Consider the following 18,032-nt stretch of genomic DNA (forward strand, 5'->3'; position numbering starts at 1 on the left):
CCGGATCTGGAAAATATGCCTTATGGTGAGAGACTATAGAAGCTCTATCGATTTAGTTCATCAAAGAGATCGAGAGATGACTTGATCATGGTCTACAAGTACTTAGATGGGGAAGAGATTTCTGACAGTACAGCTCTTTAATCTAGCAGAAAAAGGCATTATGAGATCCAGTGGTTTGAAGTTGAAACTAGACAAATTCAGATTAGATTAGATTAGAAATAAGGTATCCATTTTTAACGGTGAAGGTAATTAACTAGTGAAATGCGGGATGTAGTGGATTCTCCATCAGTTGCACTCTTTAAATCAAAACTGGACGACTTTCTAAAAACGGCAATAGGTCAACCAGAAGTTATGGCTATGTTATTGGGTGTGGACCATGTTATGTATGAAGTTGGATTAGATGAGCCTCATGGTCCGTTCTGGCCTTAAATTTTATGAATTATGATTAGGTCACTTTGCTCTGCTCTATGCAAATAAGAAAACAGACCAAAAAAAAATAAAAAAAAAATCCAAGCACTCTTTTTCCTGTCCTATTTCCTTCCCTTATCTGTTAGCAGATAAAGCAATCAGTGGAGAAGTTGCTACAGCAGAGTCAGATGGCTGGACTGTAACAGGAGAGGATCAGGAGAAAGCATTTGTAAGTTAATTTCATTTTAAATTTGAACCTCTGAAAAAATTTCCATAAGGGATTTGAGGTGTTTCCTTTTCTTCTTTTGTATTAGATGGTTTACTAGCTATACTGGAGCCTGATCCAAAGCTCACTGACGTTAATGGGAATCTTTCCACTGACTTCAGTGGGCTTTGAACCAGATCCTAGATTCTTACCATACATCGACATGGGAATAAAAAAACCCACAGCTGGCCTAGGTGAGCTGACTTGGGCTCACAGGACTCGGGCTCTAGGGCTGAAAAATTGCTGTGTAATGTTTGGGCTTGGGCTGGAGCCGGAGCTCTGGGACCCTGTGGGGGTGGAGGGTACTTGCTTGGGCAGTTAGCCTGTGCCACTGTGAGTTACACTGCTGTTTTTGGCAAGCTACTTGATCAAAGCTAGCCCACGGCTGCCTACACATCCTGCAGGCACCCCTCCTGAATGCAATGTAGACATACCCCAAAGCATGTAGCAGTGAGCACGGTACCTCTACATGAGGCCTCCTGGCCCATTTCACTTAGGGCCTGAACCAAAGCTCAGATGTAACGGGGGTCTCTCCACTGATTTGAAGGGGCTTTGGATCAGGCCCTGGGATAACTACAGCCTCTTCTCTCCCTTAATCTCATCGTTTTAGCTGTGGAGAGAGAAGGACCTGGCTGCCTGGGAGCTCAGGGTACTGGGAGTAGAGCAGTGCTGGGGAAAGGCAAGAGGAGCTGGAGAGCTCCAGCTGGGCAAATCCGAGGCTGCGGGCCTTGCCAAAGGCCAAAGCAGCTACAGGGGTTGCAGACATGTAGCCCGGGGTTAGGCGGAGGCAGCTGGTCTGACTCCCTTGCCAATGATGAGTGGCCTTTACAGACTGCAGTCTGCCCCAGTGAGAGGGGGCTAGATGATGACTGGCAGTAGCCACTGAAGCAAGGTGGGTTTAGAGGGTTGGGGGTTCCGCTAGGAGGGGAGACCCAGAGTAAGGGGGTACTGCTGGGGCAGAGCCCTGAGGTAAAGGGGCACCAGGGTCTGGGAGGGACATGGGTCCCTAAGGCAGGTGAGACACTGGCCTGCAGAGGGCGCTCCAGGCTGGACAAGAGCTAATTCCTAAGATGACCAGCAGGCAACATTCCCCCTATTCAAACATAACATTTTTCAAAATGGCCGACAGCACCAAACTTTGACGCCAGCGGAAACGGGGACAGAGGGCAGACCTAAACCCTAAATGGGGCATGGAAACCTGTCAAAAAATACATGGTAATGAATACTATAGAGATTATACTATTTTTGGGATCTGGAAAATATGCCTTATAGTGAGAGACTAAAGAAGCTCTATCGATTTAGTTCATCAAAGAGATCGAGAGATGACTTGATCATGGTCTACAAGTACTTAGATGGGGAAGAGATTTCTGACAGTACAGCTCTTTAATCTAGCAGAAAAAGGCATTATGAGATCCAGTGGTTTGAAGTTGAAACTAGACAAATTCAGATTAGATTAGATTAGAAATAAGGTATCCATTTTTAACGGTGAAGGTAATTAACTAGTGAAACGCAGGATGTAGTGGATTCTCCATCACATGCACTCTTTAAATCAAAACTGGACGACTTTCTAAAAACGGCAATAGGTCAACCAGAAGTTATGGGCTTGGTGCAGATGTTATTGGGTGTGGACCATGTTATGTATGAAGTTGGACTAGATGAGCCTCATGGTCCGTTCTGGCCTTAAATTCTATGAATTATGATTAGGTCACTTTGATCTGCTCTATGCAAATAAGATAAAAGGCCAAAAAAAAAAAAAAATCCAAGCACTCATTTTCCTGTCCTATTTCCTTCCCTTATCTGTTCGCAGTCAAAGCCATCAGCGGAGAAGCTGCTGCAGCAGAGTCAGATGGCTGGACTGTAACAGGAGAGGATCAGGAGAAAGCATTTGTAAGTTAATTTCATTTAAATTTGAACCTCTGAAAAAAATTTCCATAAGGGATTTGAGGTGTTTCCTTTTCTTCTTTTGTATTAGATGGTTTACTAGCTATACTGGAGCCTGATCCAAAGCTCACTGACGTTAATGGGAATCTTTCCACTGACTTCAGTGGGCTTTGGACCAGATCCTAGAGTCTTACCATACATCGACATGGGAATAAAAAAACCCACAGCTGGCCTAGGTGAGCTGACTTGGGCTCACAGGACTCGGGCTCTAGGGCTGAAAAATTGCTGTGTAATGTTTGGGCTTGGGCTGGACCGGAGCTCTGGGACCCTGTGGGGGTGGAGGGTACCTGCTTGGGCAGTTAGCCTGTGCCACTGTGAGTTACACTGCTGTTTTTGGCAAGCTACTTGATCAAAGCTAGCCCACGGCTGCCTACACATCCTGCAGGCACCCCTCCTGAATGCAATGTAGACATACCCCAAAGCATGTAGCAGTGAGCACGAGGCCTCCTGGCCCATTTCACTTAGGGCCTGAACCAAAGCTCAGATGTCAATGGGGGTCTCTCCACTGATTTGAAGGGGCTTTGGATCAGGTCCTGGGATAACTACAGCCTCTTCTCTCCCTTAATCTCGTCGTTTTAGCCACACACAGAGTAAAGAATGGCAGTATGTGGATGAGGGTATGACAGTCCTGGAAGGATCAAAACCTTCTCTGGGAAGCAGCATGCACAATCGGTCCCGATAAATCAGCTTATGTGCCAGATGATTGGAGGATAGCTAATGGGACACCAATTTTTAACAAAGGCTCCTGGCAACTACAGGCTGGTAAGCCTGATTTCAGTACAAGGCAAATTGGTTGAAACTATAGTAAAGAACAGAATTATCAGACACAGATGAACACGATTTGTTGGGGAAGAGTCAACGCGGCTTTGGTAAAAGGAAATCATGCCTCACCAATCTATTAGACTTCTTTGAGGGGGTCGACAAACATGGACAATGGTGATCTAGTAGATATAGTATATTTGGACTTTCAGAAAGCCTTTGACAAGGTCCCTTATCAAAGGCTCTTATGCAAAGTAAGCAGTCATGAGATAAGAGGGAAGGTCCTCTCATGGATCAGTAACTGGTTATAAGATAGGAAATAAAGGGTAGGAATAAATGGTCATTTTTCAGAATGGAGAGAGGTAAATAGTGGTGACCCCCAGGGATGTCTACTGGGACCAGCGCTGTTCAAAATATTCATAAATGATCTAGAAAATGGGGTAAACAGTGAGGTGGCAAAATTTGCCGATGATACTAAATTACTCAAGATAGTTAAGTCCAAAGCAGACTGTGAAGAGTTACAAAGGGACCTCACAAAACTGGGTGACTGGACAACAAAACACAGATGAAATTCAATGTTGATAAATGCAAAGTAATGGAAAACATAATCCCAACTATACATACAAAACAATGGGTTCTAAATTAGCTGTTACTCCTCAAGAAAGAGATCTTGGAGTCATCATGGATAGTTTTCTGAAAATATCTGCTCAGTGTGTAGCAGCAGTCAAAAAGCTAACAGAATGTTAGGAACCGTGAGGGAAGAGATAAATAATAAGACAGAAATTATCATAATGACACTATATAAATCCATGGTACGCCCACATCTTGAATACTGAATGCAGTTCTGGTTGTTCCAGCTCAAGAAAGATATATTAGAATTGGAGAAGGTACAGAGAATGGCAACAAAAATGATTAAGGGTATAGAACAGCTTCCATATGAGGAGAGATTAAAAATATGGGGCCATTTCAGCTTGGAAAAGAGACATCTGATTGAGGAATATGATAGAGGGCTGTACACTCATGAATGGTGTGGAGAAAGTGAATAGGGAAATCTTAGTTACTTTTCACATAACAGAAGAATCACAGTCACCCACTGAAATTAATAGGCAGCAAGTTTAAAACAAACAAAAGGAAGTATTTCTTCACACAACACACAGTCAATCTGTGGAACTCTTTGCCGGGGATGTTGTGATGGCCAAAAGTATAACGGTTTAAAGAACTCGATATGTTCATGGAGGATAGGTCCATCAATGGTTACAAGCCAAGATGGTTAGGGATACAACCGTGTTCTGGGATTCCCTAGCCTCTGACTGCCAGAAGCCGGGAGTGGATGACAGGGCATGGGTCACTCAATGATTGCCTGTTCTGTTCATTCCCTCTGAAACATCTGGCATTGGCCACTATCAGAAGACATGATACTGGGCTAGATGGACCATTGGTCTGACCCAGTATGACCATTCTTAGGTTCTTATGTTCCTGGGTAGTGTCATTTCCCTGACAGGACTCACTATGGACCCCCGCAAAGTAGCAGCGAAAAAGAGATCTCTTTATAGTGATTCAAATTGGATACTCAGGTTGGCATGTTCAAAGGAGTCCCAGGAAGTTAAGGTGTCCAACTCCCATTGACATTTATTGGGCTCCGAGTATATAACTCCATTGGACAACTTTGAAAATCCCAGCCTCAGAAAGTAAGGCCCTGTAATCACTAATCCCCTTTGAAACGCTTTGCCTTGCAACAGGTGGATGACAGAAGCAGATGGGTATTGGGAGAGAGAATAGGGTAATGATTTAAACACAAACTCTCGGTCTTCAAAATTACTAACAAATATGTATGTATTCCCCCATTTTATTACTATTATCCCCACCCTAACATATTATGGCTATGTAGGATTGACTGGATTTGTATTGTCTGATCTTGCAGCTTTGATAATTTGTAAATTTGTATAATTCTATTGGTGATCCCACGAAGCTTGTGGTATTCAGAAACATATACATGCTGTTAGACATTTACCTTTTATTATTTTCCATCGTCTGTTTCTTTATGACAATCAATTTGTAGGGGTTTTTTTTGTGATTACTTACTATCTAATTTAATTCTATGCAGTGCTTGCACTCAGAGCACTGACATTTGGAGAGTTATTTTCCACCACATAATTTCTAACGTCCTCCAATTCTTTTCTTGTTTCTTGGATCTGAGAAAATCGTTACCTTTTGCCTATGGAATTCACTGTCTCTTTTCTGTCAGGCTATACACTAAGGCTGCAGACAATATAATATTGCTCTTTCCTTGCCCTAGTTTTAGGTGGGGATTCATTAGTTCCTGATTATGTAACTGTTGCCACTTACAAAAAGTACTAACGCTACACTGTATGTTTTTCTCTTTCCCATGCCTGTTGATCTGGACAGACCTGGTTTTCCGGAGCTGTCAGGATTTGGGGGGACAGATTGCACATCAGATTCTAGTGAGGCTGTTGATGACTGTAAAAAGCTCCAGTTTTCTGCTGCTGATCACTCCCAGTCATTGCAGATATATAGGTAATATTCATTAGATTCATGCAGTATATACACCTTTGATTTTAAAGTTAATTAGAGTTGCAGGATATAGACAGACATAAACATACACACAGTATCTTCCTTGATTTCTTATCAACACATATGAATAGGCCTAGCCTAGGAACCTCTTTTAGAATCTCTGATGCCCAGGCACAAGTGAACTGTCCTGATTACAATTGCAATGCCTCTCAACATGCCTCTCAGGGTCACACACAGGTTACTTGACCTGCTAATTTTAACCTGCGCTGGTTTTGCTTAGCGTCAATACCTGTTCCTGCGCAAAAAGGCCTTGGGGCATGTCTACACTTGCCATTTAAAGTGGAAAATGTCCTTTTTGTGTGTGTGTGTGCAAAAACCACACTTGCCAATGACTTTTTGTAGTGAAACTCAGAAGTTTCACCTCAAAGAAAACCACCTCCACGAGAGGCGTACAGCTTTTTTTTTGCGGTGATGTGCAGACCTGTTTTTCCTGTTTACAGAGCTTTTAGCCTCTGCAGGATATCCCAGGGCACTTAGGCAATGACTCTGGCCAGCAGCTCCGCTATTGTGATGCTAGGTAAACAGACATCCACCCCCTCCCCCTATAAAGTCCCGGGGAACTTTGGAAACTCCCCTTCCTGTTTTCTTGGCAAGTGCTCACTTATCTGGCCAGGTGACAATGCTTGCTCCATGGAGCAGATGATCCCCTGCTTGGAGCAATGCTGAACTACTGGAGCTAATCAGTGTTTAGGGAGAGGAGGCTGTGCAGGGACCCAGGATGCTCCGCGATCCTCCCCTGGCCCTCTTCCCACAAGGCCCACCATCAAAATGGACAGAGCTGCGCTGTGGGATAGCTGCCCTCATGGCGCTGCTCTCTTCAGCAATGGAAGTGCTGCAAATGTAAACACTCGCCTGTGAAAGTGAGTACACAAACCAGCGCTTTTCTTTCACCGGTTCACTGTCACCGTTGAAACTGACAGCGCAAAAACTCTGCAAGCGTAGACATAGCCTTAGTCTTCACTCCAAAAAAGAGGTAGTTATCTCCACGTAAGATCCTGGAGGAGACAGGGCACTGCCATTTTTACCTCATCGTAGATCGGCGAGGTCCACCCCAGGTGTGGGTATAGGTCTCACAGGTCCCAGTTGAGCACCATCCCATGGTCACTCACCAGACTGTTGTGAGGGAACCCAGCTGATGTGTCCACTGTGTCTTAAGCTTCTGGAGCCTGAACAGAGACCATCTACCGCCCCATTTTGGGGGGTTCCCAGGCATACTATCCAGGTGCAGACCCTTTGTCTGGCAACGCTCCTGAGAGCTACACCCCAATTCTAGTTGCCTAGCTCCTGGGCTCAGTGCTGACTCCTCCAGACTGACCCGTAGCTTAAACACACCCTCTCCCAGACTCCCACCAGAAGTTTTGAGCCATCTGGTTTACCTCTTCAAGGGTGCACATGGTACCATAGAGCACAGAACACAGTGAGACACTTTGCCTACATTCTAACACCATCACCCTTTCACTTAACAGATAAAGCAGAAGAGAGTACAGATCATTTAGATCATAACAAACATCCCAAGCACAATGCCCCTCATTAGCTCACCCTTCCCTTGGGAGTCCTTGGAGGACCATCTGTGTTCAGGCACGGTCCCCTGCTTCATAGGCTCCTCCATGCTGGGTTGCTTCTCCATCATCTTGATCTGGCCCCAAATAGCTCAGCGCCTCTCTTTTTATAACCTTCTTGTCCCTGTATCATTAGCCTCAAAAGGTGACCACAGACCCCTGTCAGGTGACTTAGTGCCAAGGTGACCTCCCCCTTGATTAACCATTTCTCCTGGTGGGAAGCCAGTCTGTCGTTCAGAACTATTCTATTTCAGCGGGAGAGCTCTTTAAGTCAAGAACCCTCTTTTGTTATCCATGTGCCAACACCCCACTTGAATCCTAGTTCTAGATGGAGGTTAAAAGACAGTAGAAAAGTGAAGACCAGCCTTACAATCAAAATGGAGTTTGCAATCTCATGTGGTCATATATACAGAGTTAATCATCTCAAACAGAATTCATACACTGTACAGACAGATCCCCCAAATCATAACAACGGTGTTGATCTTGACTAGCTTCATCAAGGACTAAAAACTACCTGTGTCTTGGCTGCATGAGGATTTTACATCAAGATAGCTATCTTGACGTAAAATCACACCTCTTTTTGTAGTGAAGCCATAGCGTTCCTGTCATCTGTCATCCTCTCTTTTTATAAGGCCTCATGTACTTCTCAGGTACAGCATGGAGAGCAGCAGGCATCCCACACTGCCTCAGTGTTCCTCAGACCTGATCTGAGGGCTCCACTCCAAAGAGGCAAGAGTATAGTTTTGTCTCCAGAGCTCTTGAATTTTTGACACCTTGTGCAGAGACCGGTGATGTAGGCATCTCCACCAGGGACTGGGCTGAGGTCACCAAACATAGGCCACTAAACAGCTGGCAGAGGGTCAGTCACTGTCAACCTGGGATGGATTCAAACCTATGAAGTGGAGGTAGAAATCTCCATAATAACTTACTTAGCATGCAAACCTCACTTTTCGTATGTAGATCAAAATGTCTTTTGAAATGCACTATTGGTCCTCTTTACTTTTTTATTGCAGAATGTAACAGAGGGGTCTCTTGAAAAGTTTACCACCAAGGGTGGCAACAGTACCAATGTCTACCATGCCGCATACCACAGATAACCCAGCCAACCTGACTGACTACGAGTACCAATACTTAGAGGAGGAGGATTACATCCAGTTTTTGCTTTGCACAAAGGAAAATGTCAAGGCGTTTGGCAAGGTGTTCCTGCCAGTGCTCTATACAACAGTGTTTCTGCTTGGATTGGCTGGGAACTGTCTACTCTTTGCCATCTTGATCAAATATACCAAGAACAAGAAAATGACCGAGGTGTATCTGCTGAATCTCACCATTTCAGACCTTCTTTTCGTGGTAACCCTTCCCTTCTGGGCCATGTACGCAGCGTCTCAGTGGGTGTTTGGGAATGCCTTCTGCAAGATCATAAGTGTCATCTACACCACCAACTTCTACAGTGGCATCTTCTTTGTCAGCTGCATGAGTCTGGACAAATACCTGGAGATTGTTCATGGTTGGTCCAATAAAAACTTAAGGGCCCCAAGAAAGAGCTTCCTTGTCTCTTCAGTAGTGTGGGTTATTTCCATAGTGCTGTCTATTCCTGACTTTATCTTCATGCAGGTGCAGGATCTCCACAACGGGAGACGAGTTTGCCACCTCAACTATGGTCTGCACAACTCCATCTGGCAGCTTCTCTTTCAATTCCAGCAGATCCTGCTAGGCTTCTTCCTTCCATTCCTTTGCATGGTGTTCTTCTACTCCCGCGTAGCTTGTGTCCTCACTGCGTTAATGTCTCCTGGCAAGAAGAGAGCTCTCCGCCTGGTCGTTCTTTTGGTGGTAGTTTTCTTTGTGCTATGGTTCCCGTACAACGTTACCCTCTTTCTGCATTTGTTGCAAAACCTCCATGTGATTAAGGGTTGTGAAACTAGCAAGCACTTGGACTACGCTATGCAAGTGACTGAGAGCGTTGCCTTTATTCATTGTTGCCTCAACCCCTTGCTGTATGCTTTTGTGAACAAACGGTTCAGGTTACACTTAAAGAAGATTTTTGGGGCCATATTCAGGAGGCAGGATTTCTTTGTTCTCCAGGTGTCCGAGACAAGTCGTTCTTCTAGTAGGTGCACCGACCAAGTAGAAATGACAAGCATCACAAATGTGTAATGAATATTTAGAGAATTTCATTGCTGTACATGTTTTATTATCACATATTGTACTGTTTCTGGCGTGGAACTCATTCTGGAGTGATGTATGCATAAGCGGTTGGAGCACAGACCTGGGAATCACGAAGGACCAAGTATTAATCCCAGCTCTAGCACTGGGATCAGTTGTTTTGGGCAAATCACAACCTGCCTCTGCCTCAGTTTCCCTATCTGTGAACTCATGGGGATGGTAATAATTTGTTGGGAGGATTTTTCTAGAATGGTGTAAATATGGAGTAATCCCACTGAAGTTGGGAATCATTTTTGCATTTACACCGGTGTGTCTGAGAGCAGAATCTGTCCCTGTAATCAGTCACAATGAGGATACTCCAACAGAATGGAATTTGGCCGTGCAACTAGAGTTACAAAGGGATTACTCTGGATTTATACTGGTGTAACTGGCAGCTAAAATTTGTCTGATGTTTGTAAAGCATGTGGGCCCAGATCTGGACTTCCAGAGTCTTTGGGCTCCTAACTCCTATTGAAATAAATGAAAGTTAGGCACCTAAATATCTTGGAGAATCTGGGCTGTGGCGCAAACTGAGTGTGTGAGGCAGAGTGGCCTCCCTCCAAGCCTGACAGGGAGGAAACACTCCACATCTCCTGACTGGGCAGAACCAAGCTAGCCCTGTCCCTGTGCTGGAAGTGGAGGGGCAGGACAGGAAGTATAAAAGGAAGGCCTTCCAGCTAAGTTGGATTGGAGCCAGACATCTCTACCTTGCTGTGGAACTCTGGACCAGAGACCGAGCTGTGCAGTGCCCCAGGAAGAGACCAGCTGGGGAGAGGAGTTGGTGGACAGGGGTCCCATGCATTTACCCCGAGGAGACTGAAGACCTATGGATGAAGGAGCCACACCAAGGAAGGGTGGTTGGAAGTAGCTGAGGGGAACCAGACATTAGCCCAGTTATGTGGCCAGTAAATGAGTCAGCATGTTTCGGTGACTTCCCTGCTGACCCAGTGGTGGGACCACCCACGACTGTTCGGGCTCTGGGCTGGGACCTGGTAGAGTAGAGGGGCCTGGGTCCTCCTTCCCCCTGCTGCCAACCCCACCCCTGAGGTGGGGGGTCTATTCACCCCAGGCCAGAAGGCCTGTGGCTCTGCCCTGCCCAGAGGAGTAGAGCCCCAGACTACGTCTGCTGTCTGCTCCAGCTTGAAGGATTTAGCTAAAAGCTGCTCTTTACTCTCCCTGGCCAGAGGGTCAAGGCAATAGATTGTAGATTGCTATCTGCCTCAGCCAGGAGGCTGGGCAATAGACTGTGTGCTGTTCTGTCCTGACCACAGGGTCAGAGACCTAACCTTCTTAATGACTGCTTACTATGTTACATAGTGAGGCCGAGCGGGGAGGGACAACCACAGACCCACTGCACTGAGCAAACTGAGTTCTAAGTATTATCAGCGAGGGCGTACACAAACACATACACACAGAGAGATCTGGATTACGTACAATTTAGATGTCAAATACAGTGAAACCTGGTGTAATGGGCTGTCCACCCCACCCCGCACAAGAGTGGAAGTGGTTAATGGAGGGCAAGTGGGCCAATTAACCTAGTAGATTGAATACTGAAAGGAAAACCCTGATGAGAGGAACAGGTTTATCTGTGAAGGAACAGGCGAGGCCTATATCAAGCCAGGTGGCTGGCTACAGATAGGTAGTGATTGCTGGGAAAGGCTGCAGGGAAGTAGACTGCAGTCATTCCCTGAGTGGAGGGAGGTGGCAAACCCAGAGAGGGGGGAAGCCAGATAAGTAGGAAGAAGCCCAGGGAAACAGCCGCAAGAGGTAGGAGTATGCAGGGACTGTGGTTGCTTGTTATAGAGTTCCTGGGCGGGAACCCGGGCTAGAGGGTGGACCTGTGTTCCCCTCGCAGTCACTGGCAAGTGGAAAGGGCATTGGAGATGCTAGCCAGCCAGTGGGTCTGGAAGGACTCTGAATTCCCTGGAAGGGGAGGATCTTAGTGACCCAGCCCGAGGGCCAAGCCACGAAGAGGAGACTGCAGTTCCTGGTGTGCGAGGGGCTGCAGGGCAAGATAGTACAGGAGAAGATCTTGCCAGAAGGGAAGCACAATGCAGAGCTAATTCCCAGGACAGCCAGCAGGAGGCGCCACTAGCAGTGAGTGAACCCTGTGACACCTGGTCTACCAGGCCCCTGCCCTGCTGATCACTAGGATTTCAGTTTTTCCAAATGCATCACACTCTATTATGTGGCTACTTGTAACAATAGCTAGAGAAATATCAGATGCAGTGCCTTTGGTGGCTGCTGTTGATGGATTTCATGATAAATCCTTCCCTTACCCGTACTGCACACTGACAGTGGCCCAGTGACTATGCAATCCTCTGAATCGCTCCCACACACCCCAACCTCTCTAGCTTTTTAGGAATGGAAGCTTCACGTGATTCTTAAATATGTATGTCCCTTTCAAGAGGGAGACTGAAGTCCTAAGGTAAAATCTGGTCAGCCAGCACTGCAATAAATGCTAGTTGTGGTGGGTGGCAAAACTTCAATGGGCTTCAGTGGCAGAGGCCTCTATCTTTGAGGTCAATGTCCCAGAAATCCTAAGGATGTTTTTATTATGCATCCAGTGAAAGGTGGTGAGGGTTTTGGAATCACCATAATTGCTTTATTGCCATTAGATTTGCTCTAACAACGAGGAGTACTTGTGGCACCTTGGAGACTAACAAATTTATTTGGGCATAAGCTTTCGTGGGCTAAAACCCACTTCATCAGATGCACGGAGTGGAAAATACAGTAGGAAGATATATATACACATAGTACATGAAAAGATGGGAGTTGCCTTACCAATTCTAACGAGACAATTCAATTAAAGTGGGCTATTATCAGCATGAGGAAAACATCACTTTTGTAGTGGTAATCAGGGTGGCCCATTTCAAACAGTTGACAAGAAGGTGTGAGTAACAGTAGGGGGAAATTAGCATGGGGAAATTCGTTTTTAGTTCTTGTAGTGACCCATCCACTCCCGGTCTTTATTCAGGCCTAATTTGATGGTGTCCAGTTTGCAAATTAATTCCAGTTCTGCAGTTTCTTGTTGGAGTCTGTTTTTGAAGTTTTTTTCCGTGAAGAATGGCCATTTTAAAGTCTGTTATTGACTGTCCAGGGACGTTGACGTGTTCTCCTACTGGTTTTTGAATGTTACAATTCTTGATGTCTGATTTGTGTCCGTTTATTCTTTTGCGTAGAGACTGTCCGGTTTGGCCAACGTACATGGCAGAGGGGCATTGCTGGCATATATCACATTGGTAGACGTGCAGGTGAATGAGCCCCTGATGGGGTGGCTAATGTGATTAGGTCCTATGATGGTGTCCCCTGAATAGATATGTGGACAGAGCTGGCAACGGAGTTTGTTGCACGGATAGGTTCCTGGGTTAGTGTTTTTGTTGTGTGGTGCGTAGTTGCTGGTGAGTATTTGCTTCAGGTTGGGGGGCTATCTGTAAGCGAGGACTGGCCTGTCTCCCAAGTCACACCAGGAAGAGATGAAGACAAATAGCAAGCAAGGAACTCCTTAAAAGTGGAGGGAGGGAAAACAACAAACATGGACTAAACTACTTACATGAATGTTACAGTGTTTTGTTTAAGTATCAATTATTGCCCAAGCAATGCCAGGCCTTACACTCCACTTGAAGGCATGCCTCTGTTTGCCTGTAACAGCGTAACTTTGAAAAACCACGTCCAATCAATTCCAAAATGGCAGAGAACGTTCTAGACATGGGCAGGCAGCACATGCTTGAGTTTGATGGCAATCAGAAAACCAGGAGAGGGGGACACAAAGATTCCCCTGGCCTGTGGTTAGCAGCCTCAGCAGGTCAGCCACCTCTGTAATTGTCTATAGTACAAAGAAGTGGCGGATGGTGGCAATTAGCACCTTCCAGAATAATACACCCCCCCCCCCGCCACACACACACCTCAGCTCTGCCCATCATCCCACGAGAGTTTAGCATGTTGAAGCCCTCAATGACTTCTCTCAAGGACCAGTGCTGTAGTCATGCCGGAACGGTGTTCGCCTCGTTTTCTGGGAGCAGGAATGGTGTTCCAGTTCTTCTGACAAGTGTTAGCTTGCTGCAGAGGTGCAATGAAAGGATCCCCCCACACCCATACCGGGAACCCCAGACTCATTAGCGAGCCACCATCTCTCCTTCTGGAGCAGGGCCGGACGTGGATCTCTTCATGAGTTCCAGCACTTCTTTCTTTAGGACTCCAGCATGGTCCCAGACCGAAAGAAAGAAAGGGTGGGGTGTGAGGGGGAAGATGAGCATGGGGGGTACACAATCCCTGACACAGTGGGGAAGGGATGAATGGGGGATAAAAAAAGCCCCTGGCAGCGGGTGAAGGGGGAACAGGAGACACAGAGCCCCGGGCATAGGGGGAGGGAATGACTGGAGGATACACAGTCTCCAGCATGGTGGAGAATGTTGGGGGACACACAGAACCCCTGGAATGAAGGTGAGGATGGAATGGGGGCACACAAAGCTCCAGGCACCTGGTTAGGAAGGAATGGGGGGCACAGAATCCCTGGCATGGGGGTGAGCGTTGGCTGGGGTGGGGGGTCACAAAAAGACCCTGACATATGGTGAGAGGGAAATGTGGCCACCCAGAATCCCTGGCCTGGGGGTGAGCAGGAAATGGGGGGCACACAGAGCCACTGGCATAGGGATGGGGTGGGGAATGGGGAGGGGAATGGGGCATGCAGAGCCCCTGGCATGGGGAGAGGGGGAGAAAATGGGGACACACAGAATCCCTGGCATGGGGATGAAGGGGAAATGGGGGCACACACAGAGCCTCTGGTATGGGGAGGAAGGGGGGCACCCAGAGTCTCTGGCATTGGGTTAGGGGAGTATGGGGGACACACAGTCCTTGGCATAGGGATGAGGGGGAAATGGGGGGGCACACAGAGCTCCTGGCATGGGGAGAATGGGGGCACACAATCTCTGGAGTGCGGGGGAATGGGAGCACGCAGTGCCCTGGGCATGGGGGTGAGAGGGGAGTGGGGGGCAGACAGAGCCCCTGGTTTGGGGGAATGATGTGAGGGAATTGGGGACTCAGAGCCCATGGCATGGGAGAAGAATGTGGGTCCCTGGTTTGGGATAATGGGGGTCACACAGAGTCCTTGGCATGAGTGGAGAACTGAATGGGGAGGAGTTACACAGAGGAAGGGAGTGAGGGAGTTGCAGAGCGTCCCTGCAATAGATGTGGATGGGAGTCTGGCACCCAGGGAGCCAGTGGTAGGAACAGAGGAATGCAAGGTGCCCCGGTGTGTTCAATGAACTCTGTTGACAGAGGCAGTGAAGCATGCGACCCTCTGCCTTACTTTGGAAATGTTCCTTTGTAACTAATGGAGAAGGGGTGAAGTTCTTCAAAAAATGAGCATGTAGATGCTGAGAGATCAGTTCTGTCATCATGGGGAATGGTGACCTCCTGAGAAGAAAATAGCCTCGCCTGAAGGTCACATCTCACAATAAAGGATCAGGGTCAGTCCCATTACTAAAGCCAGAGAAAGGAACAGAAAATGTGGTAGCACCAGCATCGCCTCTAAATAGAACGTTCCCCTAGGTATTTGCAGAAACAGAGACAGGTCTTTGAGATAAAAAGCGACCGGCCTTGACTACCAATCCAGATCCATGTCCAAGGCCACTATGTAATTACCCATAACAGGGACACAGCCTTGGACAGAAAGATACCTACTGTTAACTATTAACTGATTCACATTAACTGGGGTGGGGGATTGGCAGGTGCAAGGTTAAACTAGGGTGGTCTGATTTTCAAAAGGTGCTGATCACCTGCAGCTCTGATTGGACAGGTCCTAACTGAAGTCCATCTTGAAACTAGATAATTAAAAACGAGCCAGGTTCCCCTGGCTGGGAAAAGACTATTCGCTGGATTGGTTTTAGAACTAGTTAGAAGCATTTTATCAATAAGGACTGTTATCCGCTAAAATCTAGGGCACCCTGCCTATAACCTATCGAGGGCTCAAGGTGTGACCTGCTTAATTTAGGTACCCCCACCCTTTCCCTACTGAGGGCTTAGGGTGTAAAGCATCTACCCTTACCCTTGGGGCACAGGGAAAAACCTGGTCAATTTAAGTACTTGCCCTTTCCCTCAGGGCTCTATGGATCTACAGGATCTTTTCCCAGTGAAAGAGCTTTCCACGGCTGTGCTCTAAACATCTATTTATTAGCAACACAACACAGAATATGTACGCCAAGCAAATCTATGATGCTCACCACTCCCAATATACTGAGAAACGTCACCTGATGGCCAGTCCGGATCCACTCCTCTGGGGGTGCCGGTGATGCCTCTTGCACATGACGGTCATGCAGAGGGGTCAAAGTATTAGCAGCTTGGTGTTGAGCTGCAGTCCGGAGATGGTTCCCCCAAAGAGAATTGGTTTTTAGTTACATTATACAGGTAAAATTAGCTACCTCCTTTAACTTTACTAAACCAGTCACATTATTCGATACCCTTAGGTAGCAACATTTAACCAATCATGCACTGGCACCTATGTTTCCTCCTCCCTGCTCAAATCTTTTCTACATTTTATCTTTCGTGCCTAAATTGTAACTTCTTTATGACCTTCTTTGTGAGTGCAGATGGTCAGCATACATTCGCTGGTCAGAGCTTAGCTTATCTATTTTACCATTTGTTGAGGTCTTTCTGTTTCCTCCCTAAACTTCCAGCGCCTGGGTGTTTCTACTGTACAACCCATGGTGTTATAACTCTTGTTAGGGACATACCTGAGGTGGGGGTTCCTTAGCAGCAGGGGAGCATTTTTCTTAATTTTAGCGGTGAAAACCCTGGGTTTCACCCAAGGTTAGTTGAGGCTAGTTTAGTATGAGGGCGAGTTAAGTCCCAGGCCTACAAGACAATCCCCTTGGTGCTGCAGTGCTAATCACCTCTGAAAATCAAGCTACATCTCTGTAGGCGCTCCAGTCGGTGCATGGGATAGAAACGTTGCATGAAACGTTCAACACTTACTCCCCAACTGGGCAATCTGTTAGGGAGTAGAACAGTGGAAGCTTGGTCACTGGGGCAGGGGTGATGGACTCTTCATAAAAGTGGGGGGACCATGAGGCCACCCCCCCATGGCCCTGCTTCATCTCTCCTCTTCCCCCTAAGGCCATGCCCCCAACCAAGCTGGAAGTCAGAGCCTGTTGGGGAGTGGGGGGCCCCGAGAGCAGCCCCCGGCCCGGGTCCCCACCCCCCTGGGTCTCCCACCCAGGGCAAGTGGAGGGTACGTGCCTCCTTACAGCTGCCCACGCAGACCCTCCATCTGCTCTGGGCAGGGAGCCCAGGGGGCGGGGCCACAGGCCGGGGGCTGCTCTCTGGCCCCTTCCCCCAGGCAGGTGAAGGGTCTGCGGCTCCCCACAGCTGCCCCGGCTCCCTGAGCCGCTCTTACCGTGGCCAGGCTCCAGCTTCTGGCCTGGCTGGGAGGTGGGGCTTGGGGGAGAAGAGGAGGGGCAGGGCCCTTGGTGAAAAGTGAATGGGCTAGGCCTGTCCACTTTCAAAAGTGGGAGGGCCATAGCCCCTTGGCTCCCCCTGTTCTTCCACCCCTGCACTGGGGACATAATTAGATTAGACAAAGTAGTGGTAAATGTCCAGTGCTGCCCCACTGCTGGCCTTCAGGTAGGTCAGTGTGAGGATGGTGGGACACAACTTGCCACACTTATGCGTACTGCCAAACCTCATTCAGTCCTAGGGAAATCCGTTTGCCCAATGAGAGGGAAGGAGAAAGCGAGCCACTCTGTTATGAGCTACTGGTTTCACTCTCTCCTAAACTGTTCACATCTATATATGGAGAGGGTGGGCAGGACAGCCCAGGGAGTCTGACAACTCCGGACCTAGGTCCATATTTAAAAACATAGGGTGAGACCCTCACTCCCACCCTGCCCACTTCACACTAAGTAAAAGGACCAGAACAATGTAAAGGGAGTCTTAAACCCTTTTTCTGGCCCAGGGAGGATTCACACAATGCAGGTAGGGTTGCCAACCTTCCACGATTGCCCTGGGGTCTCCAAGAACCAACGATGAGTCTCAGATTGTGTCATGCAATCCGTAGTACAAGTAGGGCAGTAGTCTCCAGTGTGCAGTACCGGCAAGAGATTTTTAGTGGGTACGGGGTACCGGAAAGATTTGGGGCTCCCCTCTCCCCCAAGAGGGGGGTGGGGCTGCACTTTGCAGCTGGGGATGGCATTCATTCTTTGTATGGCTTTAACAGCACAATGCATATGCTAACAAACTTTAACAAAGCCCTTGTGCTAGTAAAGCCATATAAACAAGGGCTTTGTTAAAGTTTGTTAGCATATGCATTGTGC

The 18,032-nt window shown here is 47.4% G+C and overlaps 1 protein-coding gene across 3 annotated transcripts; it reads left to right on the top strand.

Moving 5' to 3' along the window:
* Nucleotides 1-568: 568 nt before the first annotated feature.
* Nucleotides 569-12,951, top strand: ACKR2 (atypical chemokine receptor 2). 3 transcript variants are annotated; one of them, XM_027817938.3, is made up of 3 exons: nt 569-637; nt 2,481-2,560; nt 8,538-12,951. In XM_027817938.3, exon 3 carries the CDS (start codon nt 8,593-8,595, stop codon nt 9,673-9,675), a length of 1,083 nt encoding a protein of 360 aa, XP_027673739.1. In that variant the 5' UTR covers nt 569-637; nt 2,481-2,560; nt 8,538-8,592; the 3' UTR covers nt 9,676-12,951. The 3 variants fall into 3 exon arrangements, with proteins under 3 accessions (XP_027673739.1, XP_043397611.1, XP_043397610.1); XM_043541676.1 differs by lacking the exon at nt 2,481-2,560 and having other exon boundaries at nt 575-637; nt 8,538-12,462; XM_043541675.1 differs by lacking the exons at nt 569-637; nt 2,481-2,560 and adding an exon at nt 5,790-5,908 and having other exon boundaries at nt 8,538-12,462.
* Nucleotides 12,952-18,032: the final 5,081 nt, after the last annotated feature.

The sequence above is a fragment of the Chelonia mydas genome, chromosome 2 (assembly GCF_015237465.2).
Source record: "Chelonia mydas isolate rCheMyd1 chromosome 2, rCheMyd1.pri.v2, whole genome shotgun sequence".
NCBI classification, from domain to species: domain Eukaryota; kingdom Metazoa; phylum Chordata; order Testudines; family Cheloniidae; genus Chelonia; species Chelonia mydas.